The following is a 25,961-nucleotide window of genomic DNA, read 5'->3' on the forward strand; positions in this document are numbered from 1 at the left end:
AAATCTTCCTCAATAAATCTAATATTAGATTAGATTAGATCCCAGCTAACACATAATAACTTTGACTTTACTTACTATTTATTAACGTTATAATAACGTTAGATTATCGTCAAAAATGGTCAGAATTTAGTCATTAGCTTACTAAATTCTAACGTCAGAATAACGTTATTATTTGGTAAGTAAAGTCAGTAAAAATTGAGGCATTTTTAGTCATTTTGCAGAAATCAAAGTTTTAGTCATTAAAACATTACAAATCTATTTGTAGATGATCAAAAAGCTATTAAAAGACGTTTTTGCTTTATTTACTTCATTTTTTTTGCATAAATTCAATTTTTGTGTAAACGTTGGAATATCGTCAGAAATAAGTTATTAAAGGTCAGTAAGATGAAAAATCAATCATTTTTTCTATCATCAAAAACTAATTAAAATGGCATATAAATGCATTAAAATGATTAAAATGATTGTTTGAAAGAGAGCAAATAGTTTTAGAAGCTTTTTTGGGCAGAAAAATCTCATTTATTATAAGAAAATATACTTTCAATTTCTGTATTAATGTCCAAAGAAAAATACATTTTCATTAAATAGAACTCAGGTTTTTTTTAATAAATTCTAGGTGCAATCAAGCTACTAAATAACAATTGTGGCATTTTTTTAATTTGACAATTTTTTTATAAACAATTAGTTTTCTCTTTATTTATTAATTAATTTTCCATTTTTTTTGCAATTTATCCACTTAGATTCAAAACAAAGAGCAAGAAGATGCGGAACAGAATATAAACCATAAGAGCATGCCTTCTATACAATAATTTGCTTTTTAGATAATTTTGTTATCAATTTTTCATAATTTTTTGAAAGTCATTTTCGTGTTTAACTTGAATTACTTTGTTGCCTTCTTTTTTCCTCATAAAAAGCTACCGTCTTTGATCCAAACGAACTCCACTACCCCCTTCCTCTTTAGAGTATAGTCCTCTATAAATATAGTTCTATTCTTAATAATTCTTAGAAAGAAATTTTCAAAGGACATTCTACGGATAAAACTTTATTTCTTGAAGATTCTTACGCGTTATTTTAGATGAGTCTCTTAAAGACTTTATTAGCAAACAACAATAATTTTCCGGGTTTTTTGTTGGTCAAATAGGGGTTCTCTCCCAGAAAAACTCACGTTTTCCAGAGTTTTCGGCTCCATTCGACGCCTTCTTCAGTGGCTACAGAGAGAAGGAATTTATTTACAAACATTTTCTACAAAAAAAAAAACAAGACAATTTTCCACAAACTCAAGCGTGGGGAAATTTTCCGTATCTCTGGGCGCATCTCAATTTGGCAGAACGACAAGGCATCTATAAATTAACAAAAACAGAATTTCCAAACATTTAAAACAAGAAAATACAGGAAAAAATTGTGTAAAAGCCTCCTGGACGGAGCTCCACTATAGAAAGCTCTGTAGCCCCTGAAGAAGGTTCCGAACAGAGCCGAAAGCTGGTGAGAACCCTCATTTAACCGACGAAAAACCTGGAAAATTATTGTTGTTACTGTACGTCGAAAAATCACTTCTTATTAAGTAAAGTGAGTAAAGTATAGTCATCAAGAAGAAATCCTGTAAATTATAAAATGAGAATGATGTACCTACTCAATGGACTTTTAAATGCCTTCCCTCCTTCACAGTATTTCGACCATTAAATGAGGAAATCGACTGGGTGGTACGCCTGAAAGAAAAAAACACAAAAAATGACTAAGAAGGACAAGAAAGAAAGAAAAGAAAACATGAAGAAAATGGTGGAAAAATTGTTAGTGCTCAGTGCGAGCAAAAGAGGCGCCAATAATTCTGATTCCGACATTTATCATCATTAGAAGGGATGGAGTATTTTCTTCTCATTTTTCTGGTATAAATTTAGGGTAAAACTTGCAAAAGCTCCGGCACTTAAAGTTCCACCGAGTTGCTTTCTTTGCCCATTTTCTTTCATTTCTTGTTTTTCTCACACAGTCTTCGGCATCAAGATTGAGGCATTCGTGGTCTCTTTCACACTTCCTTGGGGCTGCTGCCTCCCCGTTCTCCTCCCCCTTTATTTTGGAGTCACGCTATTTTTGTGAGTTCTTTCACATTTTCTATTTTCTATTTTTCCAAACCCACATCTTACACCCCCACCCCCTTATTGCTTGTACAGAGGTGTGTGTTTGGCTTTCTGATTCACGATGTTATATACAAGGGACCACAACACTTCGATCCACCCCGTCTCAGCGGGGGGAATGGGGAGAGCTATGCTGTGTCTCGAGGGGGTGGTGGACAGAGTGAAAGTTTTATTTAGATTTTTTTTCTCTTCATTTTCCCCGAAAAAACCAGCAGCGCCCCGCATGGCCACGACAACAGTGGCGTGGTGTATTGATTTTGTGCCCCCACAGTCCCGAAGAAAAGAAAAAAAAAATAAGAGAAAGGTTGATGGAAAGACGAGAAGTCATCGTGTAAATTTGCAGTGTGATCAGGCGAGGAATTGCTGATTGCCCATTGCATTACGAAGAGAAAGTTGACCAAAGTGTGTAAATATTGAGGGTTGACCTGCACCCAGATTCATTTTAAGCGCCTTCGACCTTCGGCCCTGGGGTTTGCCAGCAATGAGGCGTGTGCTATGCAAACACACAAAGATTTTTCACCACCTCACTGCACCAACACCCATGCCCATGAAAAAGAAATCAGTGATTTACAACCTTTATCTGCGTACGAAATCAATCCAATTTGCAGGCGGCGAATTTGCTTTTTCCACACTCAACTTGGCTTTTCTTCTTCCCACCAATTGCTAAATCTTGCGCAAATTATCGTGTATTACTCGCGTGAGCCTCACCTAGGTTTTTTTTTTAACAAAATGTAGGTATATAAGGTGCCTATATAACCTTCTGATTGATGAAGATTAATGTAATGTTTATCGGGGATTGTGGTGGAAGAAAATTTGATGTGCAAAAAGGTGGGACAAAAATAATAAAATTTTGTAATTAGGAAATTGGAAAGCAAGAGAACGTATTTTTGACGGAATTAGGTTGATTTTGATAGATTATATAGTCTTGTTTTTTAGATAGGAAAATATAAGAACTATAATCTTTATTTAATTCTTTATAGTCATAAATTACAAGATGGGGCCATTTTTTGGTTATCCATTTTTTTTTAAAGAAAATATTGTTTTTTTAAGTTATAAGCCTTTAAACTTTACCCAAGTAAATTCAAATAAACATTTAAAAAAAAATAAAAATTTGCAAAAATTTGTTATGAAAATTTGTGTAAATCAGGAAGCATTTTCACCCTTAAATTATTGAAATAGGACCACTCACAAAAACCCGTCTAACTTTTTTTCTGAGTGTTTGATTTTCAAAATTTCAAAAAACTCTGAAAGCTACATTCTTCCCCTGTCCAAAACTGTCGGGTTGATCAAAATCGGTTGAGGGGCTGATTTTTGACAGTCGTTCAAGTAGACCCATATCAAAAATGCCACTTTCTGTTCAATCTTCTACCAAAACTAAACGGATGGGCCAATTTTCGAAAATCTACCATCGTTGGAAAGGGGATGAATGTAGCTTTCCGAATCTATGCCACTTTTCAAAATCTGTCCCCCACAGCCTGAGATATTGACGATTGAAGTCAGGGGTACATTTAAAACCTATATTGGTGGTCCTATTATTTTTCTCGACACTGTATATACAAATTTTTCTGCTTATGACCCGGCGTCTCCACTGTACCCAAACTCCTAAAGAAAATTAAAGAAGTTTGAAGTACTCATTACGTGTGATTCTGATTTCATTTCTCTTCTTTGTAGTCAAAAAAATGTTTAGAAAATACCAGGCGCCTCCATCGAAAAAAGGGTTTTGGAGTAAACTATAAAAAAGAAATCCTACAAAAGTATTTCCATTGAGCCTTTTTTATAGTCTTCCATCATGTAATGATTAACAATTAAATTATTTTCTTGCATAACACAACCCCCTAAATTTTGTAACTATTACTTTCGAAAAACATAATCATCCCTAATCTAAACTATAAAAATATATACAACCCTCATTCGCTCCTTGTTCTCGTATATAAATATCAAATTATATTCCCAATAAAAACTCTTGTGGACATTTCAACTACATATTTATTGAATTGTTTTGAAGTTTTCATCGTGCAAAAGAAGGGGTTGTTGTATCCCTTCGTTGAAGTCTCCTCTCAAGCATTCATTACCACATTTAAATCACACTCAAAGAAGTATTTATTGTCCCATATAGCGCTGAAAAGAGCGAGACTTTTTGTGTCAATAGCAATGGTTCGGTGGAGGAATGATTGAGGACTCTTTGGGTGCAAACACTCCAACTATATAACACACAAAAGTTTAAAATTTTCAAGTGGTTAGGATATTGAAACATTTCAGTGGGTGCACACGCGCCCCTAAAAGCCACTTAAATGCCATGAATTGTGTGTGTATTAAATGAAAAAAATAAAAGAAGAAAAAGTGTGCGCAATAGGGTGGTAAGGAGCGCAAATTAATGTGCACATTTTGCCTTTTTCTCCCTTTTTTGCAGATCCATATCAAATGTTTGGACCAACCAGCAGTAGGTTAGCGAGTTCAGGTGAGTTTTGTCTTTATCTTCCATTTCCATCTTGCATTGGTTTATGCCGGGAAGGGAGAGTGGGGGTTGTGCGTTTTGATTCACTAAATTCCACGCAATCGCTTCTTAATTATTTGAAAAAATAAGCCACGTTTCTGCGAGGGTGTCTCCTAAATTGACCAGGTGTTCCTAATCCAGGTGTTTTGACCCCGTACTAATTAATGCTTGTTTTCACAAATACCATCAAGGGGATTAAACGGTCTATGTGGTGTGGTTGTGGAATAAAATAGGGTTAAACCTTTCATTCACAGTTCCATCGAAAAATTGAGAAAAATTCACACCCGCGCGAGGGGAAGTTCACAAATAGAAGGGAATATTTGTAAACTTGTGAGGAGAGATTCTAATCACCAACGCATTAAAAAATATATTACTTAAAGCCTAAAAGAAAATATAATAATAAAAAAAGAAGAATAGAATTACAAATCACTCCGCAATCTCCCTTTTTTTTGAACTTCTCACATAATGTGGCCATAAGTTCAATCAACTAGTAGAAAATATCCATTTAGCCACCCACTGATGCAATGCGTGTGTGGGGAAAAACATCAATCATCATCAATAATGAAATTATCGTAATTTTAATAGGCAAATCACAACATAGAGGGTTCCCTTGCTAAGGGTTTATGATGTGGCTCTCGCGCCATACATTTCCAGTTCAATCGACTGAATAATATTAGTTCACTCCCCAGGGTTTCTCAGTGCTGTAGAACTCACAATAGTTTTTATTTTCTCTTTGAAATAAAAAAATATTCTATTCTGATAGTTAAATTAATATTTTTAAATGTTAAATTCTTCCACAAGAAATTATTTCAATTTTTTTAAGAAAAAAAAATAGAATTAATCTGAATTAGAATTTATTTTTATCATCATATCAAAGTAATATTTTTATTTTTTTTTATATTTCAGAACAATTTTTACTTTGAAATTCCTATTTATTTAGGCTATGTTTAAAAATAAAAAAAAAAACTGTGGAACTTTTTTAAAAAATGACAGGAGACAATTTGACATTTGTTGAAGTTTGACGTTTATTATTCCTGTCATTTAACTGTCATTAAACTTTTTATTCAATTCCACGATAAATATTCTGAATATTTAATCCAATAAAACATTCTATCAAATAAACTTTTTAAAAAATATTAAATCCTGAAAAAATCATATTTAAAATAAAAGAAACAGTGAAACTTTAAAAAAAACTGACACGAGCATTTGACATTTGTTGAATTTTGACGTTTCTTATCTGTTTCATTTAACTGTCATAAAACATTTTATTCAATTCTACGATAAATATTCTGAATATTTAATCTAATAAGAAATTTTAGCAAATAAACTTTTAAAAGAATATTAAATCCTGAAAAAAATCATACTGACAGAATTTTATAAAAAATTTAAAAGATTCTGTGAAAAAAAAAGATTTCCCAAAATTTATCACTTTCTTTACTAAAATGATTTCAAAGAACTTCTGATAAGTACTTTCTTTGGGCGCGCGATAACCCACAACCGTCAATATATATTTTCATCCCTCATCATAACACATATTACTCAATATTTCATCATAGTTGTGTGGCAAAATGCGTTACATATGTACATAAAATCAGTTAGCGCGTAAATTCATCAAGGAGCATTTTTCATGGTATTTTGCTGACTGAACGATGAATAATAATGATGATGACGCTACTTTATTCGCAGCATAATTTTGCCCATAATTGACATTCAATTTACATACTATTCTCTTTTTCGGTCCTACAACGCATTTTGCTGTCTGCCCTACTCACAGGATCAGGACAAATTCAGCTGTGGCAATTCCTACTGGAACTCCTTAGTGATTCGGCAAATGCAGGCTGTATCACGTGGGAAGGTACCAATGGTGAATTCAAATTAACAGATCCCGATGAAGTGGCCCGAAGGTGGGGTGAGCGTAAATCGAAGCCCAACATGAACTACGATAAGCTAAGTCGAGCTTTAAGGTGAGAACGCAAAAAAATCCGTCTTTCTTCCTCTTAAATTATGTATAGGAGTCCTTTGAGAAATTTAGGCGCTTAATGAGAGAGAAATTGCTAATTGGGATGCTGGGTGAAGGAAATTGCTGCAGCATTAACAAATTGAGCATTGTTTTTATCCCCCTTTAGGCACTACATGTAACACAAATCCCCCGGCTGAAATCTCTTGCGAGAAATCACATTGAACGGGCAATCAAGGGGGAATGATGCGTTGAAATGCAGCAACGCCTTCAGACACTTAATTTCTATTCATTATTCCATTATATGGGCGATGATTTATCGATGTACCTTTTATCTCGTAGTGTTAGTCACGAGTCCACCCTCCTTTCTAGTTAACTTACTTATTATCAATGTTCACTGCACCGTAAAAAAATACAAAAAAACGAATCACAGCTAAAAGGGTAAGAGTAGCAGAAGAAATTTTAAATTATGTGTATAGATTGAATGGGATTTTTTTAAATAATAAACTAGGATTTATAATGCGCATTTTAAGTTTAAAAAAAAACATTGAAACTTTTAAATGTTTTTTTTTTTCAGTTTTGCAATTATATTTCTAAAACGTTTTTAATATTCCTGCGCTTAAATTCTCAGTCAAATAAATAGGAATATTGCTTAAATTCTAACCAGAACGTAGCTCAGTTGTTAGCACATTTAACTCTCAACGCAATTGACTTGAGTTCGAATCACAAGCTGATTTTTCGATCAATATCTTTTCCTATTTTCTTCTTTTTTTTTCTGACGTATTGATTTTATTGTTAGAGGCTTCCAGTCTTCGTCAGAAGAAAATTCCCGCTCACCCAAGGAAAAGTAGCAATTTATGCCAAAGCTTTCGAGCCTAATAGTGGCTCTTCTTCAGTGGAAGAAAAGACATATTTATTCAAAACATTGAACATAAGTTTTTTACATAAATTACATGATTTTTCCCAACAATTTTCAGAACAATAAATCTTTAAGACAACTCTCTTCCAATCACTTTTCCTTTCATTTTTTTTTAAAATTATTTTTAAATTTTATTAAATCTTCTCAAAATCGAAGACTAAGAAATATTTTTTCCCTTTCTTGCCTCTTCTTCTTTTCCTAAAAAATAAGGAAAAAAACATTGAGAGAAAAACCTCCCTCTGGGAAGCAATAAAAATTCATATGTAGGGATCACACCCTTTTCTTTTTGTGGAAAAGTTACATGTGTAAGGCAAATGCAATCTCAAATATACATCAAATTCCGGTTTGTCTGGGAGTGCAGCAGGCCCAAGTTCTTTCATTTTACGCACCACCCACCCCCAAGGAAAAATCACAAAAAAAACGATAGCATGGGGATGATTGGGAGTGAAAGGAGAAGAAGAAAAAAAAAAGCAAGTCGAACCCCTATTTCTCCTATACAACCCATATCTTACGCACGAGTGGAAATGTCGCTGATTTCGCATTGAAATTGGGATCTGTCTTTTTTTTCTCTTCATCTTCATGTGGCTCCTGGAGCCCTCATGCGCTATGGGTAGAAGATATGTGTGTTGTATGCCATTGTTGGCGTGCGTTGTACTGTATCCCGCACCATATCGTGAATTACACTTGTTACAGACACACATAATGGTTGAGGCTGCGTGGAGAGAGGGGTGAGAGCCACCCCCACGTTGGCCCATTCAATTTGAAGCCACTCTCCCGAGCATCGCATAAAATTCACAACGCCGACAATAATGGTCGCGATTAACAATGCCATTCTATGGGCTAAATTCAATGATAAGTGAGTATAATTGAAATGTACATTTTCCTCAACAATAAACGGGGCGCTCAATTCTCTCTGTGCCGCCGTCCACCCACAAATCGCGATCTGGAGTGCATTGAGAAGGAAAAAAGGGAACACATCACAGAGAATCCGCCACTTATTGACTTATGTTGCCTCATTTTCCCAACTAATTGTCCTTCTGTGTGTGTACCTTCTTTCACTGATTTTTCCTTTTTACTTCTTCGCCCTGACTGTGAGGTCTCTGTGTGCAATGAAAACTTCACCAAAAGACCAAGAGAATTGAGGGAGATAAATTGGATGAAATTGAATTTTTCCCAATGCCCAAAACCCATAAGCAATTTCTTTCTCAACCAATCTCACATTGAATTGAATTTCATCCAGTAGAGCTAAATATTTGACCCATTTGGACATTCAATCAATGTTAAATATTCTCAATTTTCTTTCCCATTTTTTTGTGTGTGGGAAAATTCTTACAGATATTACTATGATAAGAACATAATGACAAAAGTTCATGGGAAACGATATGCGTACAAGTTTGACTTCCAAGGGCTAGCAGCTGCCACGCAACCTGCAACGAGTGATCCCACGTACAAGTACCAGAGTGATTTGTTCATGGCACCATATCACCATGGAGCGAAGCTTAGTTCCTTCATGAGTCCCCACCATGGAATGACTTCCACCTCAGGTGAGTTTTATGCAACTCAACCGGATTTATTTGGTAAGATGCTACCCCCAGTTTTTCACCCATTTTGCCCTCTAAACAAATCCTTTTTGCCAATAAAAAATTCATTGAGAAGAAAAATTGATTTTTCATGAATTTTTAATTGTAAGGATTATAAAGCTTTTGGAGCTTTTATTTTATTGCTCAAAAATGTGGGTTAATGTCTTCTTTTATGATGATATTTTATGCAAAATCTATGTGAAAACTTTAATAAATTGTAGAGGGTGTGAGAAAATTACACAATACAGTCATGGAAAAAAGAATAGGACAGTTAGAATTTTTCTAAGGGGCCTTTGCTATTTTTGTGATTTTTCTATAATAATTCTTGTCCGATTTTGTTAAATATTTTTTATTCTGAAAGCTACATTCATCTTCTATGCAATAATGTCAAATTTATCAAAATCGGTTAGGGGAGAGCGGTGCTAATAAAGTCACTTAAGGGTTTGGAAAAAGCCTAAAATATCATATTTCCAAGCTAGATAGAACAAAATGATCTTAGAAAGAGTTGTAGGGCAAGAAATATCCTAAAGAATTAGACTATACATTTCGCTTTATCTGTTTGGGAAATATTATATTTTGAGCTTTTTCTAAACCCTTTAGTGACTTTTTTAACCCCGCTCTCCCCTAAACAGTTTGTTTAATAGAGCCATTCTTGTAAACTTAGTGTCATATTCAGCGTAAAAAATTTCTTTATGGTAAAAGGTCATTTTGGTATTCAGTGTAAAACATAAAAGAATTTTGTTATTCAACATAAAAAACTAGTCTCTAAACTTTTATAAGTCTCCAAAAATAAAAAAAAAATAGAATTGGTTTTTAGGGTAAAAGTTTTTATCGATTTTTTTCTTTTACGATAAAAGTGAGTTTTGGAGGTCTTTCTATGAGCATTTTAAAATATTTTTATGGTATTTGATGATGTGAAAAAATTATAAATCTGACAGTAATTGATCTCATACTCAAATTATAATAGTAAAATTTAATTTAATAATGGGTCTTATTCAGCGACCAAAAAACCCTTGAAATTCGTTTGAAATTTTGAAATTTCAGTACAAAATTCAAAAATTTCAATGGTTTCTTGGTCGCTGAATTAGGCTCAATGTTTCTGCTTAGTTTTTGCTGATTATTAACTAAAAAATTTATTTATTAAAAAATTAATTTAAAAAAATCTACCCAGCATTCGATAAATTCATCACAATTTGTGGAATAGTTTGTAACGACCATTTCTAAGATTTTACCCATTACTGATAATTTTTTTTAATTTTTTATAAAAAAATCTGTATTATGCGTAAAATTTATTTTTATGTGATAAAATATTCTTTTGACGAGTTTTCCAATAAAAGTTCATGAAATAAAAGTAAAATAGTTTTTTGGCCCTTAGGCACAAAGTCCGACTCAATTGCATGCTAAAACTTCACTGCTTTTCCGATGTTTTTAAAATCTGCTATCGATAGAAAGAGGATGAGTGTACCTTTCAGGAAAAGAAGATTTACTAAAATCGAACAAGAATTACTTTAGAAAAAAATATCACAAAAGACTTCAAATTCACAACTGTCCTATTTTTCTTTCCATGACTGTATTCCGATTTATTCTGGATTATTTTTTTGAGAAATAAATACAAAGAAAATTAATTATTCTTCTACAAATGAATTTTTAGAAAATAAATTTATCCTTAACCCTTTAATGACTTTTGAATTAATAAAATATAAAATATTTTTTCGATTGCTCAAAAAACAATTAAAGACTTTTCCTTTGATCTTTGTGTAAGCCCAAAAGCTAAGCATCTTTCCTCATTTTGCCAAAACGTACATAAACTCAAATATCCAATTGAATTGCAAAATTGAAAATTAATTGAATTGCAAAACTTTCACATTTGCGCATCACGCGATGAAAATGAGGACAAAACTCAATTTACTTATAACACATCTCTTGTACCAAATCATTTTCCATCTATGTTGATTTATGTATATCTAAATTAATTTGTGAACCTTCTACCGACACACCGGGTCCCGAATTCCAATATGAAATCAATGCTATATAAATACATACATATATGGAATTGTTATAAATGTTTAATTTTGAAAATATGTATGTGAATGTACGATGAGATTGCATTTAATAAATAATTTCATGCAACCTTCTCCCTCACGCAGCATCAATCTTCCCATCGGCGGCTTCGTGGAGCAATTGGGGCGGCCCTACGACAAATCTGTATCCCCCCCACTCGATGAGCCATGTGACGCCACCCCATGTCACCCCCCATCTGGGTACCTATCCGCACTACGCATGACCATCCCCCACCACTGGTGGATTCTAATTCACGTAGACAGTGGCGCCATTGCCAGTGGCAGTCGCACCGAAAGGATAATGGGCAGGATACCTATATTTTTTCGAATGAATCTCATACGGACGGGAGAGATAAGCAGATTAAAAACAATAAGGAATGATTTTAAAAATTTAACGAAAATTTAACGATTCGTTCAATTTTTCGTTCAGTTCCTCATTCTCTTGTCTTCTTGGTTTATTTTACGAAAGAACCATTTATGTCTCTTAAAAATATGAAATTGACCACATTATCCATTATCTTAACGAAAGAAAAAGTTTCGTTAAGTTCAAAAAAAATTCTAAAGAGATTTATCTAATTAAATTCATCATCGAAATTTTCTTTTTCCTATTCCCTCTAAACATTTTCAGATTTCGTTAAGTGTGTTTTTTGGTAATTGGACGAATTTTCAACGAAAGAATATTTTTATTTTCGTCTCGTAGAAAAAATCATTTTCAAAGTATTTTATTGGTCTTGAATGTGTTAATGAAGACTATTATTTTTTGTTTTAAATATTTAATTGAAGAATTAATATTTTTTTGTGACAACTGCATTCTAGTCCAGCTTCCTTAATTAGCTAGACGATTCTAAGTCATTCTAATTACCTTTTTTTATTATTTAATTCAAAGACGAGATTTCTTTACCAGATTATTTCCAAATTCAATAAAATTGCAAAGTAAAAAAAATATTTTCTACAATGAAAATAAATGGAAAATATATCGGAGAAGAGAAGTTAAAGAAAAACCACAAAATTTTCTAATAAATGTCCAATTTTTACAACACAAGAAACAGTCATATTTTTTTGCTCTGTATAAAAGAAACCTCAAATGGAGTCATCCAGCGAGAAGAATATTAGGTGTGTAATCAACATTTAAAGAAAAAAAATAAATATCCGTGTTAACAATTAAGGGCATAAATAAAATTGAAGAAAAAAATGAAAGCCGTATCATAAATATAAGCGCAAAAGGCTAAATTGAAGGGTTTTCTGTGTCAATTTATGTTCCTCCTATACTACAAAAAAAAGAAAGAAAAGTATGAGAATGGAAAGGTAAACAAAGTAAAACAAACCACCAAAAAATATACTGAATAAACATTTTTAAAATCATTTAAAAACATTTTTAAATCAACATTTTTTCTTCTTTAAATTCTTCTTTAAATGAGAAAAAAAACTCCTTAAGTTGTATCTCTTCAAATTGAGAGTGCCAAATGATTTTTTTGGTTTAAAAATTTATATTATTATTAAAAAAAATTATATATAAAGGAAAATAAAGAAAAAAAATGATAAAGAAAAACTTTCTAGTCCCAAAAGCAGATGCAATGTTTGTTGAAGTGAAAAAAAACTTATTAAAGAGAGAATAAATAAAAGAAAATAAATAAAACATATGAGAATCTGTGATAGTTGTAAAAAAAAAAGATAAATATAATTTAATGAAAAGAGAAACATTTTGTAAATGACTATAAAATGTGAGAGAAAAATGGTTATCTAAAAAATATTATATAGTTGCGTGTAATATAAATGTACATAAAACTAGATGACCCCGCTATGAGAATACCAAGTGGATTGTATGTAGTGATTGATTAATAAAGGTTTAGATTGTAAGAAATTTGCGGCTAAGAATAATCCAAAAGAAATCCAGCGAATTCCTAAATAAAAAAAACGCGACATTTAAAAAAAAATGTGATGGAAAAAATCTTGCAAAAGAATGAATGTTAGAAATGCCAAAACATTTTTAATTAAAATCTTTATAAAAAAATCTCTTAATTTACAAAAGAATATTTTCCCGAAAAGTTTATTTCTCACTTTTTTTTCTTTCATAAATGGGTGCAGCTCAATATTGTCACAGAAAAAGAAAATCGCTGGAAATTATTGAATAAATGTATGTAGAAATGTAATAATAAATTATTATATCAATGTATACAAATAAATGTCAGTTCAATGTATATTTTCTTTCGAGTTTATCTTCTTTTGTATCTTTTGCATAATTGAAATGTTTCTTAATTCCCATCAATTTGAAAAATTAATTAAAATTGCACTAAAGAAACGATCAGTTCTGATGATAATCAAAGATAATCGATTTAACTTTAAAGGTTTTGAAAATTTTATTCCCTAAATTTTGAGTCAAATTTTATCAAAATCGGATAAGTAGAACCAGAGTTATGCTCTGTTTTGCAATGAAAAAAAAAACAAAATGGCGCCTGGACAACCGTTATTCTTTTAAACGTCGCCCTAATTAACTCTTTCTTCTTAATTTTCAAGCGCTAAGCGTCAAAGAAATGAATATGATTCATTTTGTCTCTGGATTGTAACTCAATCTCTAAAAGAGTACCAAAAACAGGTAGAAATTGTAGCCATCTTGAAAAACATACCGCCATGTTGGAAAAAGTTAGCATCCTTGCAATTTTTTGTAGCTTATTACGGTAAAATGGGGTGTATAGCATAAACTGAGGTTAATAGAATCAGCAATCTAGGAAAATCTTTGATCTTTGAGTTTTGGGAACTCCTTTGAGCTCAAATAAAACATTCCTAACCGAAAATCTCAACTTTGAAATTTTCGGTTTTTCATCCTTTTTGATCCTTTGAGTCCTTGGGGATGTCCTTTTGTGATCTCAAAATGCGCAATGGCCATTAAGACATAGTTCTGCATTATTTCTAGCTGAATAAATAATTAACTTACCAAAATTAGGCATTTTCGAAAACGAACTATAGGACAAAAACGTTTTATCGGTCTTTAAGTGGTTAAGGGTCATCAATTTACTCAGGACCTGGCTAAACTAGTTAAAAATACATTGAATTTAACTAAAAATGAATTTTCCTACAATAATCAGTGATTTTCTTTGCAGAAATTTCAAATAACATAGGTGATACCATTCACCCCAGGGTTGGGGTGAATAGAATCAAGACTATTTTTTAAATTTAACGAAAAGGAGCAGAATGAAAAAGTAAAATATTGTCCTTAAAGTAGAAGGGAAGACCCATAATTTCGTTTTTATTTCATAGGTCTAGCTGAAACAGGTTTTTAGTTATAGCCATTCAAAGTTGAAAAATGATTCTATTTACCCGATTTTACGGTATCAAAATTGGTTTAACCGTCCGTATACTGTGACCAAAACACTTACGCGTATTACTATTGGGGTAGGTGACCGACCCCATAGAATTTTTCGCAAAAAAGCTAATTCTTTCGGTAAAATGAGCTTTAATAGACTCCTTGGTACTCCCTAAGAAGTCTTTTGTTCATTTTAGAACAAAAAATAAATTTTAGATGATTTTTTTGATGATTTTTGCAATGGTTTTATGAGGTTAGAATTGTCAAGAAAGAGACAAAGAGTGATAATGGAAGAAAACTGGAATAAATTTGACCGTTACACCAATTTTTGAATTCCCTCTTCTTACATTTTTGTTAATAACTTTTTTTCTGGTGATCGCATTGATCTCAAATTTTTACATAATCTCCTACATTAACCAAGGAACTTATTTCCAAAAAGCTTGGTTCTATACCTCTAAGAATTAAAACGCAATAATTCGAAATATAGCTCTGGGGTCGGTCACCTACCCCTCACAGTATACGGAGGGTTAAAAATTGTCTAAAGGTCTTTAAACTTTGTTTTCCTTATATTGGTTATATTTTATTTGCTAATTTATACATATTTCCCCTAAAGTAAAATCTTTTCTTCAAACTTACCCCACTGCCCCTAATTCCTCCTTTCGAATTGTTCTCAAAGGCTCTCTAGAGAGAACATTTTTTCAAGCAAAACTTTCCAAATTTAAAGTCAATCATAACGCGTCCAGTTATTAGAGTTGGTATACCACAACGCGGATGGGTCAGTCTATGCGTTGTAATTTAATTTTTAAGTAGTATTAGTAGGCAAAGTTGATTTTTTTTATGAAATTCATCAATTCGAAAGACAAAAATGGTTATATCTCAAGTTCTATTGCACATACAGAAATTTCTTGACTAGTTCTGGAAAGGTATTGAAATAAGCTATAATCTGACATATATTTCGATACATTTCAAGGTCACCTCCAGAACACAAAATGGCGGATTTTTGTTCTACCAAAACAGTTTTTTGCACTTTTTGCCCTCAAGGAATAGTTCTAGAGGTTTCTGATGTATTAGAAAGTTGTAGAGAATTGTAAAACCTTTAATTTGATACCAAGTTGAGTAAAATCGGACAATCCGTTCAAGAGATATGGCTCTTAGAACTTTTCAAATTCAAGAATTTTTCAAATGGCCATATCTTCTAAAAGGCAACATAGATTTTCTTCATTTTTGGACTGGTGAAAGATATTGAGTCAGGCGCTACAACATATCAAAATTTAAAAGATTTGCCTAATGGGGATTCGGAGATATTTCCCCTTAAAGTTAGGCAATTTTTGGTTTTGATTTTAGCGCCTCTTGCGGACATTTTTTGAACTTGGAATGTTACAGTTGTAGGGCTCGTCAATACCTTTCATTTGATACCAAGATGGTCAAAATCGGTCAAACCGTTCTCTAGATATATGAAAAAACACTTTTTGCTTTAGGCCGCCATATTTGCCAAACCGCTTGACCGATTTTCAAGTATGAATTATCGATGAAAATGTCTCACTGAGCTCTACAACATACTAAAATTTCAGACCTCTAACTATAAGGGAAGTGGTTGACAGTAGTTCAAAATGGCGGATGGCGGCCATCTTGGATTTTGAAAATGCGAAAAAATGAAATTTTACACCCACATTTCTATATAAAACTTCAAACCGGAAGTCTCTATCTGTTACCGTTCTCGAGTTATAAGGCAAAATGTGGAGTCCAGGCCGGCCGGATCAAAAATTTTCCACCACCATTTTTGGAATGTGGGTAGTCTAAAACGTGCTCATACCAAGTTTGAGCCCGATCTGAGGTGGTCGGTTTTTCCGACGATTACAATACTTGGTATGCCACGATTGTGGTATACCAACTAATAAAAATTCAGATTTTTTCAGTCAACTAATTTCTTTATTTTCTTCAAAGACTTCAAAGAAAAAAAAATGAAAATAAAATTCACACGAGAAGTATGTTTAAAATGCAAAATGAAAGGCACCTGGCATAGGATATTTTACACGTTTTTAAACATTAATTAAGTTAAGTTAGGAGCGAAAGAAATTAATTCATTCATAAAACGATAAAATCTCATGAAAAGTGCATGAAAGGATTAAAGTTGAGAGAGAATCTCTAAAGGAGATGAGAGTTCGTCAATCTACTCGTCCCATTTCTTGAATTCCGTACCATCCGGAGGCTTAACACCCACCTTCGTAGCCCCAACTTCTGTCCAATTTGTACTCAAAACGGTGCCACTGGACTCAGAGAAGGATTTATTCATTGCCTTCCGGACTTCATCGCTACTGTCCCCGTAGATTTTCTCAAAGAGTTTCTGCAGCCCCTCCTCACCCTGTGGCAGAGAGAGAAAGAAAAACATGAAGATTATTGTGGAACGTTGCATGGCAGTAAAGTCAACCGGAAGTACTCACCTTGGCCTCTTCGCTATTCTCATTTTCCTTGCAAAACTTGTCCCAGTTGGGCTTTTGTTTCACCGCCACGGGCTTCGGGGGTTCTGTCCTCTGCAAATTCTCCCATCGTTCTCCCGTGACTTTCTTCAGGGTAATTTCAATCTTACTCGGAGTGACTCTGTGACTGGACTGGTCCGGATTGATATGTTTAGCGAGGTTCAGGTGCAATTCGTAGCCATCAGCTGTAACATCCACTGTTTCTGCATCAATTTTAACACTGTAATTCTTCTCCTTGGCATTCTTTATCATCACAGACACCACCACACTTGTCTCCGATTGATACCAATCGTGACGAACGGACATTTTTGTGCAGGAAGTTCTGGATTGTCCGGGGATGCGTTTTGAATTTTCTAGAAATCACTCCTCAATGAAATTACTCGTCTAACCCTCATCGTCTAAAAATTCGACGACTTTCGATTCTCCGGAATTTTCCGAGTGTACTGTCATGAGATGCAAGATACAATTTTGTATTTGCGAAAAAGAGATGGAAACTCCATAGTGCTCTCACTCTTGCAAATATAAAATTGTTATTTTGGTTTTTTCACGAAGATTTGTTTACATTTTTCTTTACTCTAATTTTCACAATTTAAGAGTATTTAGGAGTGAAATTTCCTTAAAATTTGGTATCTTAAGTGTGCCCAAGTTCTTTCTGAAGAAACTTTTATCCTTATCGAGGGAATTCCAACGAGTTGATTGTATTTTTCATTCTAACCTCAAAGTGGTCACATCACGTGGAGCAACATGCCTCCACTAAAAAATAAATTTAAACGACATTTCGAGGAGCTCTCACTGGGAAATAGTAGAGGGAATGATGAGGAGAAACCAGAGGATGAGGTAAAGTGGAAAATTTGCTGAAATTTTGGGTAATTCATTGAAAATTTGCGTTTGTTTTGTAGATCCCCGATGAGATTCGCGTGGCTGAGGAGTCAGAATCCGAAGAAGAGGGTGAGGAGAATAACTCCTCATCTGATGATGAATCAGTGCTGAGTTTTGCTGATATGGATGGAGGTGAGAGTTCACAGGATGATACGGAAAGTCCAGGAGAGGAAGAAGAAGGAACTTCCGAAGAGGAAGAGAGTGATGAAGAAGAAGAGAAAGTTGTGAAGGATGTGGGAAAACAGGCAGCGCCACAGGTGGATGAGTATCAGGAGGATACATCAGATGAGGAGGATATTAGGAATACCGTTGGGAACATTCCAATGCATTGGTACGATGAATACAAACACATTGGCTACAATTGGGATGCCGAGAAGATCGGCAAACCCATCAAGGGTGATCAACTGGATGACTTCCTCAAGCGCATGGAGGACCCGGACTTCTGGAAGACAGTCAAGGATCCCCAGACGGGTCAGAATATCATTCTCAGCGATGAAGATATTGATTTGATTAAGAAAATTGCCCAGCAGAGAATCCCGGATGGGGAATTTGATGAATTCGCTCCATGGGTGGATTGGTTCACGTCCGAAGTGGAGAAGATGCCCATTCGGAATATTCCTGAGCACAAGCGCTCCTTCCTCCCGTCGCGGACGGAGAAGAAGAAGATCTCCCGGTATGTGCACGCCCTGAAAATGGGCTGGATGAAGACACGGGAGGAGCGTGAACGTGAAGCGGCAGAACAGCAAAAGGGCCCCAAGTTCTACATGCTCTGGGAATCGGATACAACAAAGGAGAACATGCGGAGGATTCATGATCACGTGACTGCCCCCAAGAGGCCCCTTCCTGGCCATGCGGAATCCTACAATCCTCCGCCGGAGTATCTGTTTGACAAGAAGGAAATGCGCGAGTGGAAGCGACAGGAGCAGGAGCCCCACAAGAGGAAGCTTCACTTTGTCCCGCAGAAGTTTAAGAGCTTGCGGGAAGTCCCGGCGTATGCGCGGTATGTGCATGAACGCTTCCTGCGCTGCCTGGATCTCTATCTCTGCCCACGCGCCAATAGGATGAAGTTGACAATTGAACCGGAATATCTCATCCCGAAGCTGCCATCCCCGCGAGACCTGCAGCCCTTCCCGACGCACGAAACCCTCATCTACGTCGGGCACAGCGACATTGTCCGGACAATGAGTGTTGAGCCACAAGGGGAGTTCATCGTTACGGGGTCTGATGACACCTCCATAAAGATTTGGGAAGTCTGCACGGCACGATGCATTAAAACAATTCAAATGAAGGACATTGTTCGCTACGTAGCCTGGTGCCCCAATTCCAAACTATCCCTCATTGCCGTGGCCAGTGGGCAGCGGTTGCTTCTTGTCAATCCCGAGACGGGAGATAAGTTGATTGTTGCTAAAACCGATGAACTTCTCGCAGAAGCCCCGGAGAGTGATTTGCTGGATCAGGATCGTCTCAAAACGGCCGTTCAGTGGACAGAACCCGAAGGTTTCGAGCACAAAACCGGCATCCGGGTGATCATTAATCACTTCAAGCAGATCAAACAGGTCACGTGGCATGGGAGGGGTGACTACTTGGCCACTGTAATGCCCGACGGAGCACACAGATCCGTCATCATTCATCAGCTCTCAAAGAGACGCTCGCAGTTTCCCTTCAGCAAGAGCAAAGGGCTCGTTGAGTGCGTCATCTTCCATCCGGTGAAGCCCCTTCTCTTCGTGGCCACGCAAAAGAGTATCCGGATGTACGATTTGGTGAAGCAGGAGCTCGTGAAGAAGCTAATGTCCAACAGCAATTGGATTAGCGACATTGCCGTTCATCCCAAGGGGGACAATCTCATTGTGTCGACGTACGACAAGAAGATTCTCTGGTTCGACTTGGATCTCTCCACAAAACCCTACCAGACGATGCGCCTGCACAAGGGGGCCGTCCGTGGGGTGGCTTTCCACAGGAAGTACCCACTTTTTGCTTCCGGAAGTGACGATGCGAGCGTCATTGTGTCTCACGGGATGGTCTACAAGTGAGTATCCACTAAGCAAAATTCTTTTTGAATTTTAGCTGTGTTTCTTTCAGACACAGCTTTTGTGTACCGAGCAAAATCGAAAGTCGTCAGATCGGGCTCAAACTTGGGATGAGCACGAATTAGGGTCCCCACATTCCAAAAAACGTATACGCCAAAATTTTTTTTTCCGGCCGTCCGTCCGGAGTATAACGCTAAATTACAAGAGAACGGTAATAGATAGACACTTGCGGTAAACGGCAAAGTTTAAAAGTTGACTGAAAGACGTCAGATTATGACGTCAAATTTTACCCCCCACCCCCGCGTCCGCCATTTTGAATAACCTCAAAATTTTGTTTTCGCTATATCTCAGCCGCTATTATAGCTAGAGGGCTGAAATTTTGATATGTTGTAGGGGCCATCAAGACCTTTCCAACGATACCTCATTTTCGAAAATCGGTTAAGCCGTTTAGTCAATATGGCCGCCACAATTTTTCATCGAAAATCGACCATAACTCGAAAACGGCTTAACCGATTTTGATCAACCCAAGCTCAAATGAAAGCTCTCAACAAACCCTACAACTCTCTAAAACATACGAAGTTTCAAAAGTGACCGCTAGGGGGCCAAAAATCAAAAACAAAATTTTCGATTAGTTTTCGATGAATATCTCGAAAACGGCGACATAAATTTTTTTCATTTTTTGATATGTTATAGCTGACCATATTATCTAGCTCCATGCCAAAAATGAAGAAAATCTATGGATCCGTTCTCGAGATATAGCCTTCCAAAGTTGGCATGTCATATCTCGGGTTCTACAAGTCCGATTTCGATCAACTCAAGCGCAAATGAAAGGTTTCGTGAAACCCTACAAATGTCTAGGACATTGCAACTTCGAGCAATGACCGCAAGAGGCGCTAAAGTCAAAAACAAAGTTTTCGAAAATTTCGAACTCGAATTTTTCGAAAATGGCGACATAAATTTTTTTCATTTTTCGATATGTTACTTCAAGACCTTTCAAACAAAAAAAAAATTATGAAAATCTATGGATCCGTTCTCGAGATATGGCCTTCCAAACATTTCTTAGGGTATGACTGTTCTAATTTTCCCGACTTTGCGCGTATTTGAATTAATTCGCGTTCTAGTTTGCTCTCACAAAATTGGTATACTGAAAGAAACACAGCTCCCGTAAGCTTGGTCAGCTTACCAGTACATTTTTTTTGGTAATTTATGCAAATTTCTTTATCAAGAATTCCATTTAAAAGTTCTTCTGCAAAATAACTTTGAATTCTTGAACTTTTCAATAGAAATTCTTTTTGAAAGTTTTTTTTTTCTAGAGCGTATTGAGGATCAATGAAAAAATAGAATAAGAATTTTTAAAAATTTAAGAACTAGTCAGAATTTTCAGGAGCTAGAAATTCTAGAATAGAGGGTGGCATTCACTATTCAGCTAGGCTTAAAAATTTAAGTCCGTTTTTAAGTCTATCTTAAGGTTTTAAGTCAGTTTTTTTTAAGTCTGACTTAATATTTGTAAGTTCGGTCTTAAGATTTCGAGTAAGCTTTTTTAAGTCTGACTTAAAATTTGTAAGTTCGATCTTAAGGTTTCAAGTCAGTTTTTTTTAAGTCTGACTTAAAATTTGTAAGTCAGACTAAAAAAAAACTGACTTAAAACCTTAAGACCGACTTATAAACCGACTTTAATTTTTAAGCTCAACTGAGTAGTGAATTCCGCCCATAATCTAGAAAGAGAAAAAACATTTTTAAGTTTTTAGAATGAAAATTTTCTTATAATTAAAAATAAATTTTAAATGAATTTGATTTGAAAATCTAGGAAATATTTTTGAAATATTAAAATATTCTCATGTTAAAAATAAAAATTCTTGTTAAGAATTTTGCCAAGAGAAAAAATCTTAATAAACTTAAGGTTAAAAGGTTTCGAATTAGAATTTTTTAACTAAAAGATTCTCTTAAAGATGAAATTCTGGAATTTCTGCTCATAACTTATTCAAATTCTAGCTCGATTATCCTTAAAAATTCTATTGAAGAATAATTCAAATATCTAGGCAAAAATTCTTGAACCTTTTCCCCAGAAAATCTTAAAATTAAGAATTCTGTAAATTTTGCCTTAGAAATTGTTTAAATTCTAGGTAAAAATTCATGAATCTTTTGCAAAAATTCTGCAAATTGTAGTCAGAAAATAATTCTTATTTATTTAATTTATTTAATTTTATTTCATTAGGTGCTTTTTTTCATTTCACACCGTATAATTCTTGGTCAGTTCACTGGTTGAGTTTTTTTTAATAGAGAAAGAGAATTATATACATAGAGAAATGATAATATTGTAGGGTGCCTGAAGGGCCCCCTACGCACCGAACAGCCGGAGAGCCCATTGCCAGCCTCACTCTCTTAGCCAGCCAGCAACGTGCCACTCCGTGCTGCTCATTCAACGGTCTGTCATCGACTGACTAGCTTTCGCTCGTACTGACAGCAGCACTCTCTCTTGGCACCCTGGCAATGCTAACGCCACCTAGCGGCCGATAGCCGCAGCGCCATCTAGCGGGCAATAGCCTCACCCCTCGCTCTACTGAGACTTCTGGCAATGGTGCACGTGTGGTGCTCTTACGCACCAACGAACCCCTTCCGGCTTGAACGGCAACTACGAGTTTCCCCGCAGTTCTTTGCTAACCCTCTTTTGTCTGCCTACAATATGTACAAAAAAAAATAGATTTCTTCAATAAGTTCTAGAAAAATAATTCTTAAAATTCAGTCTTTTCAAAAATTCTTTAAGTTCTAGTCTTAGGGTTACTACCTTACCTCACCTGAAATTTTTTTTTATTTAAAAAAAGTTTAAGTCGGTTTTTCTTTGTAAATTTCATTTTTTTCCCCAAACTTTTTTAGCATTAGGGATTGACTTGAGTTTTTTAAGCCAGGCTTAAGTTTACTTAAACCAGATTTCAGTTTTAATCTCAAGTTTTTTAATCGAGATCCTGCTGAGGTATTATTAAGTGCATCCTAGACCTGACCTGACTATTAGACCTAGCCTAACTAATAAAACTATAAAGCTTCAACTTAAACAATTGTAAGGTAAATTTTGTAACACCTTAGAAATGTTAGTTTTGACTTAAAACCTATGGTTTAACTTAAGAAACCAAACTAAGCCGTTTCTAAGGCCGGGTCTATTTTTCTTAGGCCAAACCTTAGCTCCTTTAGGTTAGACTTTTAGAACGCATTCAGATTCAGTTCAGCCTGATCTAACTTTGAAACCTTAAAAGCCTGACCCTAAAAAAAAAGTTTAGTCTAATCTACAACAAAAACTTTGGTTAAAAATATTAGGACTGACTTTAAAAACTTAAACTTAATTTGAAGAAAACTGTAGTCTAGCTTAAAGAAGCCTATTCTGGTTTAGAAAAACTCAGATCTGACTTAAGACGATTTTCCTTTAGCTAAAATAAATCTTAACTTATTAAATTTCAGAGTATATTCCAATTTTCGATTTTTAGCTTTCTTGTACTGCCGAATATAGAAGAAAAAAAATCAAAACCGTGACCCAGAGAAATTCATCCTAAACCCGCAGATCATACCCCAAAACTCGAAATCCGAGTGAAACCCCTAGAGGTGATAACCCCGATCTAGTCTTCAAAAAATCTTAAAGTTCTCTTGCCAGAAGTTCTTAATATTCTTCTTAAGAATTCCTCAAACTCAAAGAGAAAATCCTTGAATATATTCATTATTTCAAATCCTAGATATTTTTATTTATTTATTTCAATTATCTGATCTGAAATTCTAAAAATTTAAACCTAAATTCTTTTCAGAAATTATTCATTAAATTCTAATGAAATGTTTTTGATATTTTTTTTAAAGAAATTCTTTCATTTCTATCTCAAAAAAAATTACATAAATTCTTTCCCGAAGTCTTTGAAATTCAACTGATCTAATCAGATCTGAAGATCTGAAAATTTATTTTCAATTCTTTAAGATTTTCGAAGCTTCAAACAAATCCAAAAATACTAAATTTTGGCCTTATTCACTGACCAATAAACTCTGGAAATCTTGGAATTTTCTTAGCGAGAATTCTTCAAATTCTGTCCCAGTTATGATTAAAAAAAAAAACTTCAGAGTTTCTTCTAAGAAATTATTCAGAATTCTAGTTCCAAGTCTAGGAAATTCCTTAATTTTTTCTCAATGATTCTTTATGTTCTATTTTAAAAGATTTTCTAAAATTCTAGATTAGAATTCTTCGCAATAATTCCTCAAATTCTACTTTGAATAATTCTTTCACATTTTCTTCTAAGAAATTATTCAAAATTCTAGTTCCAAGTCTAGGAAATCCCTTAAATTTTTTCTCAATGATTATTCTATAATTTCTTCAAATAAATTATTCAAAATTCTAGTTCCAAGTCTAGGAAATTCCTTAAATTTTTTCTCAATGATTATTCTATAATTTCTTCAAATAAATTATTCAAAATTCTAGTTCCAAGTCTAGGAAATTCCTTAAATTTTTTCTCAATGATTATTCTATAATTTCTTCAAATAAATTATTCAAAATTCTAGTTCCAAGTCTAGGAAATTCCTTAAATTTTTTCTCAATGATTATTCTATAATTTCTTCAAATAAATTATTCAAAATTCTAGTTCCAAGTCTAGGAAATTCCTTAAATTTTTTCTCAATGATTATTCTATAATTTCTTCAAATAAATTATTCAAAATTCTAGTTCCAAGTCTAGGAAATTCCTTAAATTTTTTCTCAATGATTATTCTATAATTTCTTCAAATAAATTATTCAAAATTCTAGTTCCAAGTCTAGGAAATTCCTTAATTTTTTCTCAATGATTATTCTATAATTTCTTCTAAGAAATTATTGAAAATTCTAGTTCCAAGTCTAGGAAATTCCTTAAATTTTTTCTCAATGATTATTCTATAATTTCTTCAAATAAATTATTCAAAATTCTAGTTCCAAGTCTAGGAAATTCCTTAAATTTTTTCTCAATGATTATTCTATAATTTCTTCAAATAAATTATTCAAAATTCTAGTTCCAAGTCTAGGAAATTCCTTAAATTTTTTCTCAATGATTATTCTATAATTTCTTCAAATAAATTATTCAAAATTCTAGTTCCAAGTCTAGGAAATTCCTTAAATTTTTTCTCAATGATTATTCTATAATTTCTTCAAATAAATTATTCAAAATTCTAGTTCCAAGTCTAGGAAATTCCTTAAATTTTTTCTCAATGATTATTCTATAATTTCTTCAAATAAATTATTCAAAATTCTAGTTCCAAGTCTAGGAAATTCCTTAAATTTTTTCTCAATGATTATTCTATAATTTCTTCAAATAAATTATTCAAAATTCTAGTTCCAAGTCTAGGAAATTCCTTAAATTTTTTCTCAATGATTATTCTATAATTTCTTCAAATAAATTATTCAAAATTCTAGTTCCAAGTCTAGGAAATTCCTTAAATTTTTTCTCAATGATTATTCTATAATTTCTTCAAATAAATTATTCAAAATTCTAGTTCCAAGTCTAGGAAATTCCTTAAATTTATTTTTCTCTGTGATTCTTCATGTTTTATTTTAAAAGAATTTCTAATATTCTAGATTAGAATTCTTTACAATAATTCCTCAAATTGTACTTTAAAAAATTCTTCAGTTTCTTCTAAGAAATAGAGACATTCTAGAACCAAAAATTCTTAGCAAAGCTCCTAGAAATTCTAGGAATGATTTTTTTTTCATTTAAATTCTCTTTCCCAGTGATTTGCTCCAGAACCCCCTGATTGTACCCCTGAAGAAGCTCGAGACGCACGAGAAGGTGAATGATTTCGGGGTGTTTAGCGTTGTGTGGCATCCCTCGCAGCCATGGGTCTTCTCAACTGGTGGTGATAAGACAATTCGTCTCTACACGTGAGCCGCGGTGAGATAATAAAAAGAAAAAAAGAAATGAACAGAAGAATTTTTCTCTTGGGCGGGAAATTTTCCGGACATTTGCGATGTTTCTCCGGGAGGGAGGGGGGGAAACGATGATTTTCCGCAGGGAAAGTGGGATGAGATGTGAATGGAGGGGAAAACGCACACGCACTGTGGGGCCATGGCACGCAGTATCAAAGGGGAAATTCTCTACAAAGAATTTTCCGTGTGTGTCGGAAAATTGTTCTCTCTCTCTCGTGTGTGGTG

General features: G+C 34.1%; 3 protein-coding genes across 6 annotated transcripts in view; 2 read left to right on the plus strand and 1 right to left on the minus strand.

Moving 5' to 3' along the window:
* LOC129791918 (DNA-binding protein D-ETS-3) overlaps positions 1–13,336 on the plus strand; it is a 34,142-nt gene extending 20,806 nt beyond the window's left edge. For all 4 annotated transcript variants that reach the window (XM_055830546.1, XM_055830547.1, XM_055830548.1 and 1 more), the window contains 4 exons: positions 4,537–4,584; positions 6,395–6,584; positions 8,832–9,040; positions 11,224–13,336. In XM_055830546.1, the coding sequence (XP_055686521.1) occupies positions 4,537–4,584; positions 6,395–6,584; positions 8,832–9,040; positions 11,224–11,360 (584 nt within the window). In that variant the 3' untranslated portion in view covers positions 11,361–13,336. The remainder of the gene's footprint in view (positions 1–4,536; positions 4,585–6,394; positions 6,585–8,831; positions 9,041–11,223) is intronic.
* Positions 13,337–16,344: 3,008 nt separating this feature from the next.
* LOC129791993 (protein SGT1 homolog) lies at positions 16,345–17,301 on the minus strand. The gene is made up of 2 exons (XM_055830704.1): positions 16,879–17,301; positions 16,345–16,799 (listed from the first exon to the last, which is right to left on the minus strand). The coding sequence occupies exons 1-2, from the start codon at positions 17,218–17,220 to the stop codon at positions 16,608–16,610; spliced, it is 534 nt and encodes a 177-aa protein (XP_055686679.1). The 5' UTR covers positions 17,221–17,301; the 3' UTR covers positions 16,345–16,607.
* A 111-nt stretch (positions 17,302–17,412) lies between these two features.
* On the plus strand, positions 17,413–25,728 carry LOC129791831 (ribosome biogenesis protein BOP1 homolog). The gene is made up of 3 exons (XM_055830384.1): positions 17,413–17,751; positions 17,814–19,819; positions 25,542–25,728. Exons 1-3 carry the CDS (start codon positions 17,659–17,661, stop codon positions 25,693–25,695), a joined length of 2,253 nt encoding a protein of 750 aa, XP_055686359.1. The 5' UTR covers positions 17,413–17,658; the 3' UTR covers positions 25,696–25,728.
* Positions 25,729–25,961: the final 233 nt, after the last annotated feature.

Source organism: Lutzomyia longipalpis, chromosome 3, assembly GCF_024334085.1.
Source record: "Lutzomyia longipalpis isolate SR_M1_2022 chromosome 3, ASM2433408v1".
NCBI lineage: Eukaryota > Metazoa > Arthropoda > Insecta > Diptera > Psychodidae > Lutzomyia > Lutzomyia longipalpis.